The sequence below is a fragment of the Mesoplodon mirus genome (genome assembly GCF_964341445.2).
Source record: "Mesoplodon mirus genome assembly, chromosome: 5".
Taxonomy (NCBI): domain Eukaryota; kingdom Metazoa; phylum Chordata; class Mammalia; order Artiodactyla; family Ziphiidae; genus Mesoplodon; species Mesoplodon mirus.
In genome coordinates this window covers 74,150,191-74,170,806 of record NC_138980.1, presented here as the reverse complement: position 1 = coordinate 74,170,806, position 20,616 = coordinate 74,150,191, and the positions used below count along the sequence as shown (strand labels likewise).

At 42.1% G+C, this 20,616-nt stretch overlaps 1 protein-coding gene across 1 annotated transcript in view; it reads left to right on the top strand.

Annotated features, from left to right (window-relative positions):
- Positions 1-347: 347 nt before the first annotated feature.
- The window catches only part of RAD50 (RAD50 double strand break repair protein), a 112,399-nt gene continuing 92,130 nt past the window's right edge, over positions 348-20,616 (top strand). Inside the window, exons 1-2 of the mRNA XM_082623743.1 lie at positions 348-772; positions 3,036-3,119. Of these exons, the coding sequence (XP_082479869.1) occupies positions 644-772; positions 3,036-3,119 (213 nt within the window). The 5' untranslated portion in view covers positions 348-643. The remainder of the gene's footprint in view (positions 773-3,035; positions 3,120-20,616) is intronic.

The window sequence follows — 20,616 nt, the reverse complement described above, 5'->3', positions numbered from 1 at the left end:
GCAAAGGCAAATAACGTCTTAGTATTGTTAGAAAAAGTTTTGACAGGAGCGAACACCGCACCCCCCTCCGCTCCAGGAGTCCCGAGATCACACTTTGAGAATCGCTGTCCATCACAAGTCTTTGTCTTCTCTTAGAGTTAGTGCCTCTCAGTGCCGTCCCGCCCCGCCCCCGCCGCCAGCAAGGAGCCGGAATCCGCTTTCTAGATGACCTTGCACTCAACCTTCTTGCGCGGTAAGGTTCCCGGAACCCAGAGCTGCGCGCGCACAGCGGGCCTCTGACTTCCCGGCGTGCCCCGGGCCTGCGGCGTAAAAGCGCGCAGGCCGTAGCGTCCCACGTGACCCGCGGCGCCGCGGAGGCGGGAGTGTGTGAGAGCCCACGGTCGCGGCGTTCTCCGGATTGTGTTCTGCGTCTCCCGCGGGCAGCCCCGGGCTGGCCCCCACCCCCACTCTCGCCTTCCAGCAGGGAACAAAGCCGGTGTGGGAGGAACAGTTCCAGCCCGAGCTTTCGTTCTCACCTGGAGCCCCGACCCTGGGACGCGCGAGTCCTTAAGACCCGCTCTTGCTCTGCTCGGGCCTCACTGCTAAACCTTGGTGAGCCCTGGGCTCTAGACCCCTGCTGTTGAGAAAAGAAACATTTGCAAATATGTCCCGGATCGAAAAGATGAGCATTCTGGGCGTGCGGAGTTTTGGAATAGAGGATAAAGATAAACAAATTATCACATTCTTCAGTCCCCTCACAATTTTGGTTGGACCCAATGGGGCGGGGAAAACGGTAAGTCCTAAATAGCCGCCTTCAGTTTACGGGTCGCCACGTGTTAGAAATCTGCAGTAAAATATCTGCAGAGTTCGGAACTCTTGATTAGGATGAGAGGAGTCCTTATGACTCAGCTCCTGGGGCCCCAGGGTGTACCTGGGTCTCCGGCTGACTTCCCGGCCCAGGGGCGTGGCTTGGTGTGGCCTTCAGGCCACTGCGACCTCAGGAACCGAACAGACTCCTGTGTTCAGTCATGTCCGGTGGACAAGGTTTCCATCAGAATCCTAAGAGACCGGGAGCTACCTCCGTCCGGGCTCAGCGAGCTCACAGTCCCACAGGAAGCCTTTTTGTCTACATAGATGTTTTATCGTTACTTACTCACATGGCATAGCATTCACTTCCTGGTAGTCGTCCCTGTACAGGATTTCTTTAAAAGTTATAAAATATGATAAATATATGACTTTAAGAAGACTGTCTATCCCGACTAAGATAATAAATGATAAGTAAATGACATAATTTTAAAATGAAACATGCGTTGGGGCTTGGTTAAATTGGGACAGTATTTTGTTGTTAGGATACTCTTACCTAGTCAGAATAAAAGATCAGAGCGCATGGGCTTCCCGGGTGGCGCAGTGGTTGAGAGTCCGCCTGCTGATGCAGGGGACACGGGTTCGTGTCCCGGTCCGGGAAGATCCCACATGCCTCAGAGCGGCTAGGCCCGTGAGCCATGGCCGCTGAGCCTGCGCGTCCGGAGCCTGTGTTCCGCAACTGGAGAAGCCACAGCACGGAGAGGCCCACGTACCGCAAAAAAAAAGAAAAGAAAAAAAAAAAGATCAGAGCGCAGCTTATATACTGTGCTCCAGTACTGGAAATATTTAGAAATTTGAGTTGGACCTGGAATGGTATGCAATTATGAAAAAAGTACAGCCAAGAGGCTTTCTGGCCTGAAAGGGTGCTTTGAGAAAAAGCAAGGTGGTATCGTTGTAACAGGGAGAGGAGTAAATGAAGTGAAAAGTATAGAAAAAGACATAAGGTTTAGTGTTGAGAGTTGAATGCCAGACTCTTGTCTGCTTTGTTTATGTAGAAATATTATTTATTGAATGCTTTTTATGTATCTAGCATTGTATTCAGTGCTCTACTGGTAGAGAGACTAGTATGTTTAGTGTTTATGAGCCCTAGCTGCTTTAATACAAATTTTTTCCTTCACCATTTATTAGCTGTGTGACTGGGCAAAAGTGACCTAAATGCTCCATGCCTTAGTTTTCTCCTCTGTAAAATGGAGGTTAAAAAATAGTTTCTACGTGGGACTTCCCTGGTGGCACAGTGGTTAAGAATCTGCCTGCCATGGCAGGGGACACGGGTTTGAGCCCTGTACGGGAGGATCCCACATGCTGTGGAGCAACTAAGCCCATGCGCCACAACTACTGAGCCTGCGCTCTGGAGCCCGCGCAAGCCACAGCTACTGAAGCCCGCGCGCCTAGAGCCGGTGCTCCACAACAAGAGAAGCCACTGCAATGAGAAGCCTGTGCACGGCCCCGAAGGGTAGCTCCCGCTCACCCCGCCCGTGCACAGCAAAGACCCAACACAGCCAAGAATAAATAAATAAATTAATTTATTAAAAAAAATAGTTTCTACAGCCTAGGATTGATGTGAGAATTAAAAGCTTAATGTATGTGAAAGTGGTTAGTACAATACCTGGCACATAGTAAGGTCTTTGTAGATACTAGCCATTTGTTTAGTTTCGACTTTTAAAAAAATTTTAGCTTTATTGGAGTATAATGACATATAAATTGTAGGCTATTTAAAGTATACATCATGGTGATTTGACACAGATGTATATTGTAAAAGGATTCCCCCTATCTAGTTAATTAACGTGTATTTATCTTTTTTTGGTGAGAACATTTAAGTTACACTCATTAAATTTCATTTGTACAATATAGTGTTGTCAACTATGGTGACCATGTTTTACTTTAGCCATTGTTATTAAAAACTTGACTTAGTTTAAAGGGTTTTAATTAGAAATAGAGAAATTTTCCCTCAAATAATAATTCTTTATTTTATTTCAGTATACCTCGTTAAGTATGTAGCTTTTCTATGAACTTACAGCAATTATTCTTTAACACTTAATCATATTTATATAACAGGTTTTATAATGTCAAATTTTATCTGATCGTATCTTTTATAGTCTCTATGGTAATAATATTTTATAATGAGTTAACATTTTATGATTAAATCCTGCAGTTCTCTAATAACTAAATAATATAATTTTCTATTTCTTTAGACCATCATTGAATGTCTAAAATATATTTGTACTGGAGATTTTCCGCCTGGAACCAAAGGAAATACATTCGTTCATGATCCCAAGGTAATGGTGCTAGTAAAACTTTGTACTTTTAAAGTAAAAAAAAAATGTTTTTATATTTTTGGCTGCGTCAGGTCTTAGTTGTGGTGCGCGGGCTTCTCTGTAGTTGTGGCATGCGGGTTTTCTCTCTAGTTGTGGTGCGTGGGCTCTGTAGTTTGTGGCATTCAGGCTCTCTAGTTGAGGTGCCTGGGTTTTGCTGCCCCACAGCATGTGGGATTTTAGTTCCCCGACCAGGGATCGAACCTGGGTCCTCTGCATTGAAAGGCAGATTCTCTACCACTGGACCACCAGGGAAGTCCCTAAAATAAAATTTTTATAATTATGGAAGTGATGATAGCTCATTGTAGAAAATTTGGCAATGGAAAAGTATGAAGAGGTATGAAAGTCACCCACATACAGTCTTAGCGCCCAGTGATAGCGATTGTTGACATTTTCATGTATTTCTTCTCCTTTACATACAGTCTTATATAGCTGAAGTCATACTCTAATTTTGTATTCTGAGGTGTTTTTCCACCTAACATTATAATAAAGTCCCATGTTATTTAAAAAACTATATTAATCTGGATGTTTGATACATTGGTGTTTTAATCTTTTTACTTTTTTGTATGTCTGAAGTATTTCCTACTTAAAACATGTAACCTTTTATGAACATTTTTAATAATTGCATCATTTTCTTACATTTAGATTGCTTTCAGTTTTTCATTAAAATGTACCATAATGAAAGTCTTGGTGTATGAATGTTTGAATGGTATCTTTTTTTTTTAAACAAATTTATTTATTTATTTATTTTTGGCTGTGTTGGGTCTTCGTTGCTGCACACGGGCTTTCTCTAGTTGCAGCGAGCGGGGGCTCCTCTTCGTTGCGATGTGCCGGCTTCTCACTGCGGTGGCTTCTCTTGTTGTGGAGCACAGGTTCTAGGCTCTCAGGCTTCAGTAGTTGTGGCTCTCGGGCTCTAAAGCACAGGCTCAGTAGTTGTGGTGCCTGAGTTTAGTTGCTCCGTGGCATGTGGGATCTTCCCAGACCAAGGCTCAAACCCGTGTCCCCTGCATTAGCAGGCGGATTCTTAACCACTGCGCCACCAGGGAAATCCTGTGAATTATGGTGTTTAAACTTAGTGTGTGTATAGGACATAGGCTTTTCTATATGCATTTTGGCCTGTAGGTTTTTCTTTCTTTCTTTTTTTTTATTGAAGTATAGTCGATTTACAATATTATGTTAGTTTCAGGTATACGGCAAAGTGATTCAGTTATATACATATTTTGTTCCAGATTATTCCATTATAGGTTATTACAAGATATTGAATATTGTTCCCCCTGCTATATAGTAAATCCCTGTTGCTGATCTATTTTATATATAGTAGTATGTATCTGTTAATCCCAAACTCCTAATTTATCCCTCTCCCTGAATAGGTTTTTCTTGTATACTATAGTGGGGTCAGGTGCCTCTCTCATTACCCCGCCTGCCAAGAGTTTGTTGTGTGTTTCCTCCAGGCTTTTTTCTGTGTTTATAAAAACATATCTGTGTGTGTATATAAATACACTCATGTAAATATTTTAATGCATCAATAGAATTTTATTTTTCCATTGTATCAATACACATCAAATATTTATTTAGTGATATACTGCGGATATGTTAAAATATATATACACCTTTGTTTCATTATTTTTAATTACTAAATAGTATTTCATTGAGTTTATATTCTCTAATTTATTTAGCTGACCCACTGTTGATAGTCTTTTAAGTTGTTTCCACATTTATGTGACTAAAGATAACTCTGTGATTATGAAAGTGATCTCAGGTGGCCTTGGCCTGCAGTGGCTTGAAGAGGATTTCTGTTCCCTGGCCAGGGATTGAAGTCAGGTCGTGGCAGTGAAAGCACCAAGTACTAGCCATTAGACCACCAGGGCCAGTGGGCAGTGACAAGGCCCTGGTCCATTGGCTTTGTAGAAATGAATTTCCACAAAGACATGGAAAGTAGTGAAACAAGTAAAGTGTTTATTAGGAGGAAAAAGAGTACATGTGAATAGACTCACACCGGCGGGCTCAGAGAGAGAGAGTTGCGCCCTCGTGGTAGTTTCAGTCACTTATATGGGACCTTTCTTCTGGGTTTACTCTGGCCAGTCATCTTGCTTTTTCTGGCCCTGAGCCTGTATTTGGTTTAACTCAGGGTCCTCCCCTGTGTGCACATGCGTCTCTTAGCCAAGATGGATTCTAGCAAAGAGGCCTGTGGGTAGGTTGACATCACCTACTGTGGGGTGATGCCCCCTCTCTTTTTGGCCCCCGAGGAGCCTTTTTGCGCAACTGTAGTCGGGAAGGTCTCCTTGACCTTGAGAATGAGGAACATGTGGTCTCTTTATCTTTTATCTGGGCAGAGCTCAGCTCCTTGCTCCTTGCTATTCATCTTGGAGTATCTGTCCACAGGGGACAAACTCCAGCTGCTCAGCCTGGGGCCCATCTATCTCCTGCCTCAAATCCCCCATGCGAGACATAAGCCCCAAGAAATCTTTATTGGGAGGATGTAGGGCAAAGGTCTGTCTTCTGTAGCTTCTTCAGGCTGGCATGTGGCTCACAGACCCTACCTAGTTGGGTTCACGGAGCTCTTGCCCTGTCTCATTAAGGGGCCTAGGGTGACTTCTGTTGTTATTCCAGCAGGATCTGTTCCGAGGAATGGCCAGAATCTCTGCATCACCATTATCTTGATGTGAAACTATTGTAATCTGGAAGAGACAAACTTAACAAGCAGATTAAAAAGGCAGGGGCCAAAAACCAATAAAAGAACTATTGTAACCAGTGGCCTAAGGAGTAGGAACCAGGTTATGTTTGGTAACAATTTTGATCCTGGTCCAGATAGAGTCAGTGCTTGGGTTACCCTGTCCAAAGGAATGGAGCCATTTGGCGTGGTCATATATATTTTTGATATCTGCTTCTATTAGCCCAGTGTGATTTGATGTGGGTGTAACGCACTCAGTTAGTTGGACAACCTGACATTAATAGATCTCATTTCTTTTCAGGAGAATAAGCCTGAAACCCATTCTGGACCTGGCACTTTGGGGAGACTTGTAGCCAGGTAGCTAGTTGTTTAGTTTTATCTAAGTAGGTTGTAACCTTTGATGTGGTATTAACACATAAATAACAGGAGCTATTGGTCATCATACATGTCTCTTTTTTTGGTTAATATATGATATAAAGCTATTTCATTGCCTAAAAATAATAATTATAAGAGGAGACCTTTAAATTGTTTATTGTTTTATCTTAAAGTCAATTAAGTCCTCTCAGAGGCTGGATCAAATCAGTCCCTTTTGCCAAGTCAAGCATTTTGCTTTTCAGTTGTCCTTGCTCCTGCATTAGCAGTTTCTCCCTCTTTAGGGGATCATTTATATCAGCATATAAACATGGTCTGGTAGCTCCAGTCTACAAACAGACAAAATCTCCCTTTACTTGCAGATCAACCTCTGGCTACTACTTAGTTCCAGTTTATAGCAAAATTCACAAGAGTTGTGTGTACTGATTGTTTTCGCTTTATTGCTTCCCCTTTCCTCCTCAGCCTACTCTGTTTAGATTTTTCTCCTTTTTTCCCCTCACTAAAACTGCTCTTGTAAGGTCACCAGTAATCTCCATACTGCCAGATAAAACAGTTATTTTCTAATTCTCAATAATTTCTTTGCAGATTTGATAGAGTTGGTTTCCCCCTTTTTAAAAAACATTGCTCTCTTGGCTTTCATGACACCATAATCTCATACCTCCTTTTTCCCTGGCCATACTTTAGTCTCCTTTGATGAGTCTACTTTTGCCTGGCTCTTCTTGGGTGATCTCATTCACTCTCATAGCTTTAAGTATTGGTTATGTTGCTCTTGTCTAACACTTGGAAGTGAATTGTCTGAGGAGACACATGTGCTGACAAAGCAAGAGACTTTATTGGCAAGGGGCACCTGGGCGGAGAGCAGTAGGGTAAGGGAACCCAGGAGAACTGCTCAGCCACGTGGCTCTCAGTCTTGGGTTTTATGGTAATCGGGTTAGTTTCCTCGTTGTCTCTGGGCAGTCATTCTAACTCAGGGTCCTTCCTGGTGGTGCACACATCGCTCAGCCAGGATGGATTCCAGCGAGAAGGATTGTGGGAGGTTGGTAGGACATATGGACTGGTGTCTCCTCTCTCCTTTTGACCTTTCCCGAATTCTTCCAGTTGGTGGTAGCTTGTTAGTTCCGCCTTCCTTACCAGGACCTCCTGTTGTAAGATAACTCATGCACGTGGTTACTATAGGGCCTGGCCAGGGCGGGCAGTGTCGGTCAATGGTTCCGCTAACAGTTCTATGCTGAGGAATCCCAAATTTATATATATAGCCCTAACTTCTTTCCTACACTCTAGATATATATGTCCAGCTGTTTGATTATTTAATGGGCATCTCAAATTTAACATATTCAAAATATAACTCTTGGTTCCGTTCCCCCATCCCTTTCACGTTCTCAAACCTGTTACTACCTTAGTACTCTCCAGTTTAATAAATGATATCATCATCCACATGTTTGCTCATGCAAAAACCTGTGTGCCATCCTTTGAGTGATTCCTTTATCTCATCCTGTTTCTAATTCATAAGCAGTTCTTACCTACTCTTCTAAAATATGTCCAGAATATGTCCCTTCATTCCATCTCTGCTCCTTTCCTGGTCCAAGCCACCACACTTTTCCCTGTGAATTATTCTGGTAGTCTCCAAACTTGTTTTTCCTGCCTCATTCTTTTTTTTTTTGGCTGTGCCACGTGGCATGTGGGATCTTAGCTGCCCAACCAGGGATCAAACCCATCCCCCCCTGCAGTGGAAGCACAGAGTCTTAACCACTGGACCCCTGGGAAAGTCCCTCCTGCTTCATTCTTTTTTTTTTTCTTTGATAGTAAGAAGTGGATTTATTTAGAGAGAAACTCCTGCCTCATTCTTGAAGTTCTCTTTTTTACATAGCAACAAATTATCTTTAAATATTTATTCATTCATTCAACAGGGAGTGAGTCACTTAAAATGTGAGGGGAGAATATTCCAGTCAGTGTTAATACTAAGTGCAAAGTCCTTGAGATAGGAGCATGTTTGGTGTGTTCAAGGAATCACAAGAAGGAGCAAAATGGTAGGGGAAGACTGGTAGAAAATTAAGTTAGAGTAGTTGAAGGGTCTAGATCTGGTAGGACCTTGGGTTCTAATTTAAATAGGAATCTATTGGAAGATTTTAAGCAAGAAGAGGGCATGATCTGTATTTTTAAGTGATCGGTCTAGCTGCTGAGAGAAGACCATCTGTAGGTGGCAAGGGTAGAAGTGTGAAGACTAGCAAAGGGGATTTTGTGGTAATCCAGGTGAGAAATATTGGTGGTTAGATTAAGTGGTAATGGTAGAAAGTATGAGAAATGCTTGGATTTGGGCTGTATTTTAAAGGTAGAACCAGCAGTTTAGCTAATGATTTGGGTAGTGATGTATGAGAAAGATAGAAGCATAAAGCAGAACTCCCAAGTTTTTTGACTTGAGCAAGTAGAAAAATAGTGTAATGAGGAAACACTGGAAAAGGAGGTTTGGGTGGCTCTAGTTTAAACATGTAAATTGGGATGGGAATTCCCTGGCGGTCCATTGGTTAGGACTCGGTGCTTTCACTGTCAGGGGCCCAGGTTCAGTCCCTGGTTGGGGAACTAAGATCCCACAAGCTGCACGGCACAGTCAAAAAGAAAAAGGAAAAAAAAAACCCATGTAAATTGGGGATGTTTGTTAGATATCCAAAGGAGGTGTCCAGTGGGTAAGTAGAAGTATGACCAGGGGAGAGGTTTGAGTTAAAGAAAGAAAATTAGGAATCATTGATGCATACAGTTATAAATGTATGTAGTTAGTCTTAAAGCCTGATGGGATCACATAGGAAGTGAATATAGAGAAGAGATCCAAGACCTAAGCCTAGAGCACATTAGCATTTAGAAATAAGAAAGAGGAGGAGGAGCCGGCAAAAGATGCTAAAAGAACAACTAGTGAAGTAAGGAAAACAGAGAATAGTGTCTTAGAAGACAAAAGAAGAAAGTGTTACAAGAAGGAGGAGTCATCAACTGTGTCAAATATGTCGATAGTTCAGAATAGATAATTAATGAGAACCTACTGTATAGCACAGGGAAATCTACTCAGTGCTCTGTGGTGACCTAAATGTGAAGGAAATCCAAAAAAAAGGGGATATGTGTATACATATAGCTGATACACTTTGCTGTATAGCAGAAACTAACAAACATTGTAAATCAACTATACTCCAATAAAAATTAAAAAAAGAAATGTCGATAGCTCAAGTAAGAAGCAGGTTTGACTATGGGAAGGCCATTGGTGATCTTGACAAAACCAGTTTTAGTAATCTGAGAAAACAGGAGGTAAGGAAGTGAAACACATAGAATTGTCTTGTGAATTTTGCTATAAGTGGAAAGAGAGATAGGGCAATAGCTGAAAAAGTTTGCAGGATCAAGGAGAGTGTTGGCTATTGTTCTTGTTTTTTCACATACGTATGTATGTATGTATTTTCTGGATGTTTCCATGTTGATTGATGCTCTAGTATCTCTGCCAATCTCATCTATCACTCACCCCTTCCCAAATACTTTCATATTTCTAGAGCTGTTTTTCTCAGCTGTCCACTTATGTCCTCTCTGTGGTTCTTCTGGCCATGGTGGTTTAGCTCTCTTCACTTACTACTCACTTTTCGGCTGCTCTCATTTCCCAGTTCTGAGCTCCCACCCACACTTGCTCATCAACTCTTCTCTCCTGAGTCACTCACACCTCCTACTGTGGATGGAGCCATTCCCCTTATCTGAATTGCCCACATCCCCTCAGTTTTCCCTATATGCTATGTTCTTCTCATTATTTCAATTCCTCTCACCCTCTTATATCTTCAGCTTCTCTTGTCTTTCCTTTTCCCTGTTTTAATTTGACCCTGAACCTAATATTGTTTACCTTGTCTTAAACAAATGCCTGAATTTTTCTGGTTCTCCTCAATAATTTTTCTTACCTATGTTCATTTGTTTCTATCTTCTTAGGAACTTTGATTTCCATGTTGCTCCATTTGCTTAACTTCCCACTTTTCTCCTTTACTTCTTTCAAACTTTCGGCTACATCAGTCCTTCCATTCTTCCTCTGATCTAATTTGCATCTCCTCAGTTGACCTGAACCCTCAGAAGCTCATTTCTCTGTTGTCTGCATCTTAACAGTTTTGTTTTGCTTTTGGCTGATACTGTAAATTGTCTGAATCCTTATTTTTTCAGCTGTTCCTTTATCCCATTTTGCTCCCATATGTTGTGTTCCTAAAAGTGGGAGATACTAGAGCATTTGTAAACTGATAGAAATGACTCTGGATAGAGGGGGAAATTGATGCAAGGGCGAAGATAATCACTGAGCAAAATCCTTGAGTAGGCAAGAAGAGATAGGATCCATTGCTCAGCTGAAGGAGTTAACAGGAGTGCTCAGCTGAAGGAGTTAACAGGAGTGCACGCTGTTTATCCATTGTAAAAGGATGGCAGGCAGAGTATATATGGTAAATTTAGTACTGAGAGAATGAATCAATTCTCTTTTGATTGTTTCTGTATCCTAAGTGGAAAAAAGAAGTGAAATCATTGGCTGAGGGTGGGAGAAGGGGTTAATTGAGGCTAGTAAAAGTGTAAAGTAGTTTTTATCTCAGAGTAAATTGATTAGGGAAGTGTTAAAGGGTTACGTGACAGTGTCAGGGGGTCACTTGAGGTTTGTGGGTGAAAATTTATAGGGAGATCAGTCATTATGGTTCTGTTTTTTCAGTTTTGTTCAGCTGCTCAATGGCAAGCACTGAGTAAGCTGGAAAGTTGGATTTAATCAAGGTTGGGCATTTGCCTGGTAAATAAAATGAAGGAAGTGAGAAGCAAGGAATTGACTGTATTCTTAATACATTTACTTATTTGATCAATCCCCCGTATGTAATGAATCTCCTATCACTTCCCTAGAACTCTAACACTCCATACTGGACCAACTCTACCCCCATGTGCAAGCTCTCTTTACCCTGCTTGGGCTGTAACTCCTCATGCTGGCTCTCTCAAATGGACGTTTTCCCATTTTGCTTATGCTCTGACTTCCCATGCAAGGTCACCTCCCATTTCCCACCCATGGACAGCTTACTTACCTTTCTCAATCCCTAATATTCTTTACCAGGTGGCCTCTTGTAGGGATGCCCTCTCTAATCTGGGATCTGAATTACCCTGGCAGGCTTCCCCCGTCACATGGATTCCTTCCTCAGTGTTGTCAGGCTCTGAATCTCCACATCATGCCTTCTCCCAGTATGGACATCGGCCTCCTCCTCCTGAGCTTGGTCATCCCTACTCAGAGATGCCCTTTTTATCCTGCTTGAACTGACACCCTTGGACTTTTGAAACTCTGTGCCAAGCTATCTCCCCATATGGATACCCTTCTCCGCCTACTCAAGCTCAGTTAGCATGCTTTATGTTGAGCTACCATGTCCCCCCACCTCCAGCCAGCATGGACGTTTACCTTCTTCTGCCCCATCTAATGGTTCTACAACTAGATTGTTTGGAAAGAGAAGGACTTATTTTATTTTATTTTATTTATTTTGGATAGAAATTGTTCTAAAGTATAATATATGTTTCTCTGCCCTAATAAATCAGCTCAATCTAAATTACTCTTTTTGAAGTGACTCTTCCTCAGTAAGAGCATCAACAACAATATTGTGCTTGAAATGCTACAAGATACCCCTTCTCTGAATTACATTTACTATTTTGATACTTAACAGAAAGGTAGATGCCAGGAGAACAAATATGTGTGTTTGGCCTGCTAGTCAGGCACGTTGTAAACAAATTAACTCATTTTCTGGTACATAGATGGAAAAATCCTTTGTTTAACTACTGTGGACTAAGACCTCAGCAGCTACTTTCCTTGGGATGAAATTGTTGCAAGAAGGGGGACCCCTTCCAGGGCCTGAGAGGAAGGGAAATGAATTGTCTGAGGAGACACATGTGCTGACAAAGCAAGAGACTTTATTGGCAAGGGGCATCTGGGCGGAGAGCAGTAGGGTAAGGAAACCCAGGAGAACTGCTCAGCCACGTGGCTCGCAGTCTCGGGTTTTTTGGTAATGGCGTTAGTTTCTGGGTTGTCTCTGGCCAATCATTCTGACTCTGTCCTTCCTGGTGGCTCATACATTGCTCAGCCAAGATGCAGTCCAGTGAGAAGGATTCTGGGAGGTTGGTAGGACATATGGACTGGTGTCTCCTCTCTCCTTTTGACCTTTCCCGAGTTCTTCCAATTGGTGGTAGCTTGTTTAGTTATGCATTCCTTACCAGGACCTCCTGTTGTAAGATAACTCACGCAAGTGGTTACTATGGGGCCTGACCAGGGTTGGCGGTTTCAGTCAGTGGTTCCCCTAACAAAATGATAGGATCAAGTCCCTGGGCTCGAAAAGCTGAATATCAGTCTCTGGCTACCTCCTAACTGAGATGTCTATATCCTGAATTTCTCCTGGATTACTCTCAGCTTCCTATCTTGCCTCAGTCCAGTCTGTTTACCCTAAAGACAAAATGCTTCTTCTAAAAATGCATATCTTTTGCATGCTTTTCCCCTGGATTAAACGTTTTAGTGATTTTCCATTGCTTTAAGTCCAAAACCCTTAACATGTTTCAGAAAGCTTTTAATTACTGAAACCAGTTTCTGTCTTTACTTTCCTTTTCCCTACTTTCTGCACCAAACATTCTGAAATTACTTTAGCCATTCAGTGACTCAGATCTTTTCATCTGCGAACTCTTGCTTATCTCTGTGGGGTCTCAGTTTAAATATTCACTTCCTTTAGAAAACCTTCCCAGAACTCTCCTAAATAGGTTAGATGCCTCTACTTTGTGCTCCCAAAGCAACCTGTACTTCTCTTATGATGATGTTTAACATTCCTTTCTCTACTCTTTGTTTAACTTCTCTGTCTTCCATGCTTCAAAGGGAAAAACTGTCATTTTGGGGCTTCCCTGGTGGCCCAGTTGTTAAGAATCTGCCTGCCAATACAGGGAACACCGGTTCGAGCCCTGGTCCGGGAAGATCCCACATGCTGCGGAGCAACTAAGCCCGTGTGCCACAACTACTGAGCCTGTGCTCTAGAGCCCGCGAGCCACGACTACTGAGCCCGCGTGCCACAGCTACTGAAGCCTGTGCTCCTAGAGCCTATGCTCTGTAACAAGAGAAGCCACTGCAATGAGAAGCCTACGCACCATGACGAAGAGTAGCCCCCACTCACCGCAACTAGAGAAAGCCAGTGCACAGCAACGAAGACCCAATGCAGCCAAAAATAAATTAATTAAATTTATTTTTAAAAAAACTCATTTTTGAACCAAAACAACAAATGAAAGCTACAAAGTACCTAATAAATATTTGTTAAACAATTTGATGAATTAATATAAAAGTTAAATTTATGCCCAAAAGTCATGAAAAGTCCAACAAAAGTTATTTATGATTTTAAAAAAAGGCTGAATCCAGGGCTTGTGATTTTGGTTGCAGTAGAGTAGTGAGTATCATACTTGTGCTCCCAAGATGAACAACTATAAAACTAGAAAAAATATTTGAATCCACTCTTTTCAGGCATTGGGCAACAGATGGTGCAGGGCTGTGATTTTTGAGAAAAGAGAAATATATGCGGTGACTACACATTTATTCTAGTTTTCTATGTAGGGATATTTTGCAAACTTCAGTGCATAGAGTTAGAACCCAACAGAGAACCGTAGTCACTAGGCAGATGAAACAAAGAAAGAAGTTTGGGTTTGCTGAGGTGGTTGTGAATTGTGAGGCAGGGTATAGGGGTGGGGTTTTTGTGCAGAGATGGGGCACCAGGAATCTGTACAAGGAACCCATGAGCCTTTGGCCAAATACTAAGCTGCATGTGTTCCAGAACGAGATTCAGTGAGGACTAGCAGCGAACAACTATTGGAGTAGAGGAGTGGGATTGTGAACTGAAGGAAGGTTCTAGAGTTTACACAATGCTGGGAGACATTTGAGTCACGATATGCCAGAGTAGCAGGAGCTTGTGGAACTCCTTAGTATTCTGTTGAGGCCTCAGGCCATCCTAACAAATCCTAAAACAAGCTTTGACAGAATCAAGCTGAGTAGCCAATAAATTAACTGCCTTCTAGAACAAAACTCAACACTTTTTAAAGGAAGTCAGCACAATCCAAACTCACATTGTAGCATCTACAATGTCCAGGATATAATAAAAAATTAGTGTATATATGAAGAAACAAATGTAATCCATAACTGAGAGGAAAAAGTGAATAGAAACATATCAGAGATGACAAATTTTGGAATTAGCAGACAAGGATTTTAAAAGCTATGACACATAAGTTAAGGAATTTAAAGGAAATTGGCCATAATGTGGGAAAAGATCCCAACAGAGAAATAAAATTATGAAAAAGACCCAAGAAACTCAACACATAACAAGTGGCATAAACGCACTTATATTGCATTTTACACTAAACCTGATGAAAACCAGAAGTGAATTCTTAAAAGCAGACTGAGGAAAAAGTAACACATTATGCAGAGGGGAAAAACAATGATTTCTGACTTCTCATCAAAAACTTCCAAGCCATGAGATAGTGAGACAACAGCTTTAAAATGCTGGGGAATAAAAATCAATCTAAAATTCTATATACAACAAATATCCTTCAAGAATTGAAGATGAAATGGAGAACATTTTCTGATTGGGAAAAAAAAAAGGTAGAGGTATTAGTTACCAGCAGATCTGTACCATAAGAAATGTTAAAGGAGGTTCTTGAGGCTGAGGGGAAGTGTTACGAAATTAGTCCTAGAGTAAAGGTTGCTGTAGATGCCCCCTTACAAACCTTAAAAACAAACGTTCAAAAGGACTAAGCCTCTAAGGAATTCCCTGGTAATTCATTGGTTAGGACTCCGCGCTTTCACTGCTGAGGGCACGGGTTCAGTACCAATCCCTGATCAGGAAACTAAGATACTGCAAGCTGCGCAGCTCGGCCAAATAAAGAAACAATATCCACCATTAAATATTGGACTTCCCCAGAGGTCCAGTGGTTAAAAGACTCCGTGCTTGCACTGCAGGGGACCCTGGTTCGATCCTTGGGACGGGAGGTTCCGCATGCTGCATGATGCATCCAAGAAAAAAAAAAGGATCAAGCCTCAAGAAATTTAGCTGCATGCCTGAACCAAATTCATGCCTGAACCATTAAAGGAGTAAAACAAAATTATTCATTCAACAATGTAAAATTCACAATCAGAAGTTACCAAGCATGCAAGGAACCCATAACCAGGAGAAAATGAAATCATAGAAATAAATAGAAAATGCAAGAGATGACAGAATTAGCAGATGATCTTAAAACAAATTACAAATCTTATAAATATGCAGACAGATGGAAAGGAAAACATTAAGTTTAATGAATGGAATAGAAGATATAACAAAAAGACCTAAATAAAGCAAAAGGAATACCAGTGGGGGGTTTTGTTTTTGATTGAAGTATAGTTGATTTACAATATTGTATTAATTTCAGATGTACAGCATAGTGATTCAGTATTTTTGCAGATTATACACCATTATAGGTTTTTACAAGAAAATGGGTAAAGTTCCTTGTGCTATACAGTGTATTCTTGTTGCTTATCTATTTTATATGTAGGAGTTTGTATCTGTTAATCCTATACCTCTAATTTGTCCCTTTCCCCTCCGCTTTGGTAACCACAAATTTGCTTTTCTGTATCTGTGAGTCTGTTTTGCATATACATTCATTTGTATTATTTTTTAGAGGGAATAACTGTTTTTAAATATAATAATACAGATAGGTTAAAAGTAAAAGGATGGAAAATCCTTTAGTTAGCATTCTAGAATATGCCAGCTAATAAAAAGAAAACTGAATTGGCTATATTAATATCAGACAGTATACTTCAGAACTAGTAATATTGACGTAAGAAGTCACATTTTATGATGATAAAGGAGTCAATTCACCAAAAGGATATAACAACTCTAAATGTAGAGCTTTGATATGGAAGAGGCAAAAAAATCTATGGAACTAAAGGAGAAATAGACAAATCTGCAATTATAGTTGGAGATCTCAATACTCCCTCTTGGTAAAGAAACAGAAAGAGTAGACAAAATATCAGAAGGACGTGGAAAACTTTAATACTATTAATCAAATTAGCCTAATGGATGTTTATAGGACATTCTACTAGTGAACAGCAGAATACACATTATTTTCAGCCACTGTAAAACATTCACAACTATTCTGAACCATAAATCAAGTGAAAACAAATTTTAAAGCATTGAAGTCATACAGAATGTGTTCTCTGACCACAACAGAATTAAACTAGAAATCAATAACAGAAAATCCCCAGATATTTGAAAATTAGGCAGTACATTTCTTTTTTTTTTTTTGCAGTACGCGGGCCTCTCACTGTTGTGGCCTCTCCCGTTGCGGAGCACAGGCTCCGGACGTGCAGGCCCAGTGGCCGTGGCTCACGGGCCCAGCCGCTCCGCGGCATGTGGGATCCTCCCAGACTGGGGCACGAACCCATGTCCCCTGCATCGGCATGCGGACTCTCAACCACTGCACCACCAGGGAAGCCCAGGCAGTACATTTCTAAATAACCCATGGATCAAAAAAGGGATCACGAAGGAAACTCAAAAATACTTTAAATAAAAGCATATCATACAAAAAATTTGTGGAATGTAGCTAACTAATGCTTAGAAATTTATATAATAAAATGTTTATATTAGAAAAGAAAAAATGTCTAGAATTAATTACCTGAGCTTCTATCTTAAGAAACCTGAAAAAGAAGAGCTAATTAAATTCAAAATAAGTAAAGGAGAGAAATTAAAGATAAGAGCAAAAATCAGTGATATAGAATACAGAGACAGAGAAAACCAGTGAAACCAGAAGATGGTTCTTTTTAAAGAAAAAAAGAATCAATAAAATGAATAAGCCTCTAAGCAAAGTGATAAAAATGCCATAAATTACCAATATTAGGAATGAAAGAGGCAACATCACTGCGGATCCTACAGACATTATGTAGGTAATAAGGGAATACTGCTAGCAGGTTTATGCCAATAAATTCAGTAACTTAGATGAAATGGACAAATTCTTTTAAGAACATAAGCTACCAAAGTTTACTCAAGAAGAAATATGCCTACTAAAGAAATTGATTTGTAGTTAAAAACTTAACAAGAACTTAAGATTGTGATGATTTTACTGGTGAGTTGTACAAAACATTTTAGGAGGAAATAGAGTCAGTTCTACATAAACTTAAAAAAAATTTTTTTTTTACATCTTTATTGGAGTATAATTGCTTTACAATGGTGTGTTAGTTTCTGCTTTATAACAAAGTGAATCAGTTATACATATACATATGTTCCCATATCTCTTCCCTCTTGCGTCTCCCTCCCTCCCACCCTCCCTATCCCACCCCTTTAGGTGGTCACAGACCACCTAGCTGATCTCCCTGTGCTATGCGGCTGCTTCCCACTAGCTATCTATTTTACGTTTGGTAGTGTATATATGTCCATGCCACTCTCTCACTTTGTCACAGCTTACCCTTCCCCCTCCCCATATCCCCAAGTCCATTCTCTAGTAGGTCTGTGTCTTTATTCCTGTCTTACCCCTAGGTTCTTCATGGAATTTTTTTCCTTATATTCCATATATATGTGTTAGCATACGGTATTTGTCTTTCTCTTTCTGACATAGAGTCTGTCATACAGAGTGAAGTAAGTCTACATAAACTTTTTCAGAAAAGAGAGGCAAAGGAACTATGTCCCAACTCATTTTATGAAGGTAGTATTACTGTGTTACCAAAAACCAAAGACATTACAAGAAAACTACAGATGGGTAACTCTCATGCATGCAAAAATCAATAAGAAAATATTAGCAAATCAAAGTCAGCAATATATAAAGATAATACACCATGATGGAGGTCCAAAAGCCAGTAGATGAGGGACTTCCCTGGTGGCGCAGCGGTTAAGAATCCGCCTGCCAATGCAGAGGACACCGGTTCGAGCCCTGGTCCAGGAAGATCCCATATGCTGCAGAGCAACTAAGCCCGTGAGCCACAACTGGTGAGCCCGCGTGCCACAGCTACTGAAGCCCACACGCCTAGAGCCTGTGCTCTGCAACAAAAGAAGATACCGCAATGAGAAGCCCGTGCACCACAACAAAGAGTAGCCCCCACTCGCCACAACTAGAGAAAGCTTGCGCGCAGCAACAAAGACCCAATGCAGCAGCCAAAAATAGATAAATAAATTTATTTTTAAAACCCCACAAAAACCAGTAGATGAGGCTGAGAGAGGAGGGCATCCACAAAAACCTGGTTGGGAATTGGAGCCTAAGAGAGGAATTCATGAGTCCATAGTGATATTTAAAAAATGAAAAACAAGGTGGTGGTTGGGGCGGGTGTGAAGGACAAAGCCCTTCCTTATAGTTTAATCTTAACTAATAATTGTAGGAGGAATAATGGAATTAGGAAATTACTCTTTGATAACTATCACTGTAATCATTCATTCATTTAAGAAACATTAATAGAGATGTTAAAACTAATGGAGGAAAAGCTTGATGAGGTTATGAGACATTTACACAGTCTCAGTGTATCTCTTTCCCAAATATTTATTAACAGCAAAGTAGAAAAAATAATATTCTGCCAGGAATATCTCCTGGTAGATACCACCTTTACCAGGAGATTGAAGGTAACATCCTCAGTAATGAAATAAATTGAAATCGTGCCCATCCGATAAGATGCAATGTAAGGAACATATCATCACTTCTGTAATATTGCTGCAAAGATGCATAGTCTGATTCTAGTCCTGAAGAAATATTAGGCAAATCCAAATTTTGGAAGACCTTCTATAAAATAACATTTGGTAATTTTTAAAATTACCAGTCATGAAAGAGAAAATCTGAGGAAGTGTTCCAGACTGAAAGAAACTAAAGAGACATGACAACAATGTGTAATTCTACTTCCGGGTAAGATGGCGGAAGAGTAAGACGCGGAGATCACCTTCCTCCCCACGGATACACCAGAAATACAGCTACACGTGGAACAACTCCTACAGAACACCTACTGAACGCTGGCAGAAGACCCCAGACCTCCCAAAAGGCAAGAAACTCCCCACATACCTGGGTAGGGCAAAGCGGAGAGATCCCCACACAGAGGATCGGTGCCGAGCGGCACTCACCAGCCCGAAAGGCTTGTCTGCTCGCCCGCCGGGGCGCGCAGCGCTGGAAGCTGAGACTCGGGCTTCGGTCAGAGCGCAGGGAGAGGACTGGGGCTAGCGGCGAGAACTCAGCCTGAAGGGGGCTAATGTGCCACAGCTAGCCGGGAGGGAGTCCGGGAAAACTCTGGAGCAGCTGAAGAGGCAAGAGACTTTTTCTTCCCTCTTGGTTTCCTGGTGCGCGAGGAGAGGAGATTAAGAGCGCTGCTTAAAGGGGCTCCACGGACGGGCGCGAGTCGCGACTGAAAGCGCGGAGCCCAGTGACAGGCGTGGGACACTGGGGCTGCTGCTGCCGCCGCCAAGAAGCCTGTGTGCGAGCGCAGGTCACTGCCCACACCGCCCTTCCGGGAGCCTGTGCAGCCCGCCACTGCCGGGGTCCCGGGATCCAGGGGCGGCTTCCCTGGGAGAACGCACGGCGCGCCTCGGGCGGGTGCAACGTCACGCCGACCTCTGCCGCTGCAGGCTTGCCCCGCACTCCGTGCCCCTCCCTCCCTCCCGGCCTGAGTGAGCCAGAGTCCCCGAAGAGGCTTCTCCTTTAACCCTGTCCTATCTGAGCGAAGAACAGATGCCCTCCGGCGACCTACACGCAGAGGCGGGGCCAAATCCAAAGCTGAGACCCAGGAGCTGTGAGAACAAAGAAGAGAAAGGGAAACCTCTCCCAGCAGCCTCAGAAGCAGCGGATTAAAGCTCCACAATCAACTTGATGTACCCTGCATCTGCGGAATACATGAATAGACAACACATCATCCCAAATTGAGGAGCCCGGAGTCAGTGCTGTGCCTCTGAGGTGGGAGAGCCAACTTCAGGACACTGGTCCACAAGAGACCTCCCAGCTCCACATAATATCAAACGGCGAAAATCTTCCAGAGATCTCCATCTCAACACCAGCACCCAGCTTCACTCAACGACCAGCAGGCTACACTGCTGGACACCCTGAGCCAAACAACTAGCAAGACAGGAACACAACGCCACCCATTAGCAGAGAGGTGGCCTAAAATCATAAAAAGTCCACAGACACCCCAAAACACACCACCAGACGTGGACCTGCCCACCAGAAAGACAAGATCCAGCCTCATCCACCAGAACACAGGCACTAGTCCCCTCCACCAGGAAGCCTACACAACCCACTAAACCAACCTTAGCCACTGGGGACAGACACCAAAAACAACAGGAACTACGAACCTGCAGCCTGCAAAAAGGAGACCCCAAACACAGTAACTTAAGCAAAATGAGAAGACAGAAAAACACACAGCAGGAGAAGGAGCAAGATAAAAACCCACCAGACCTA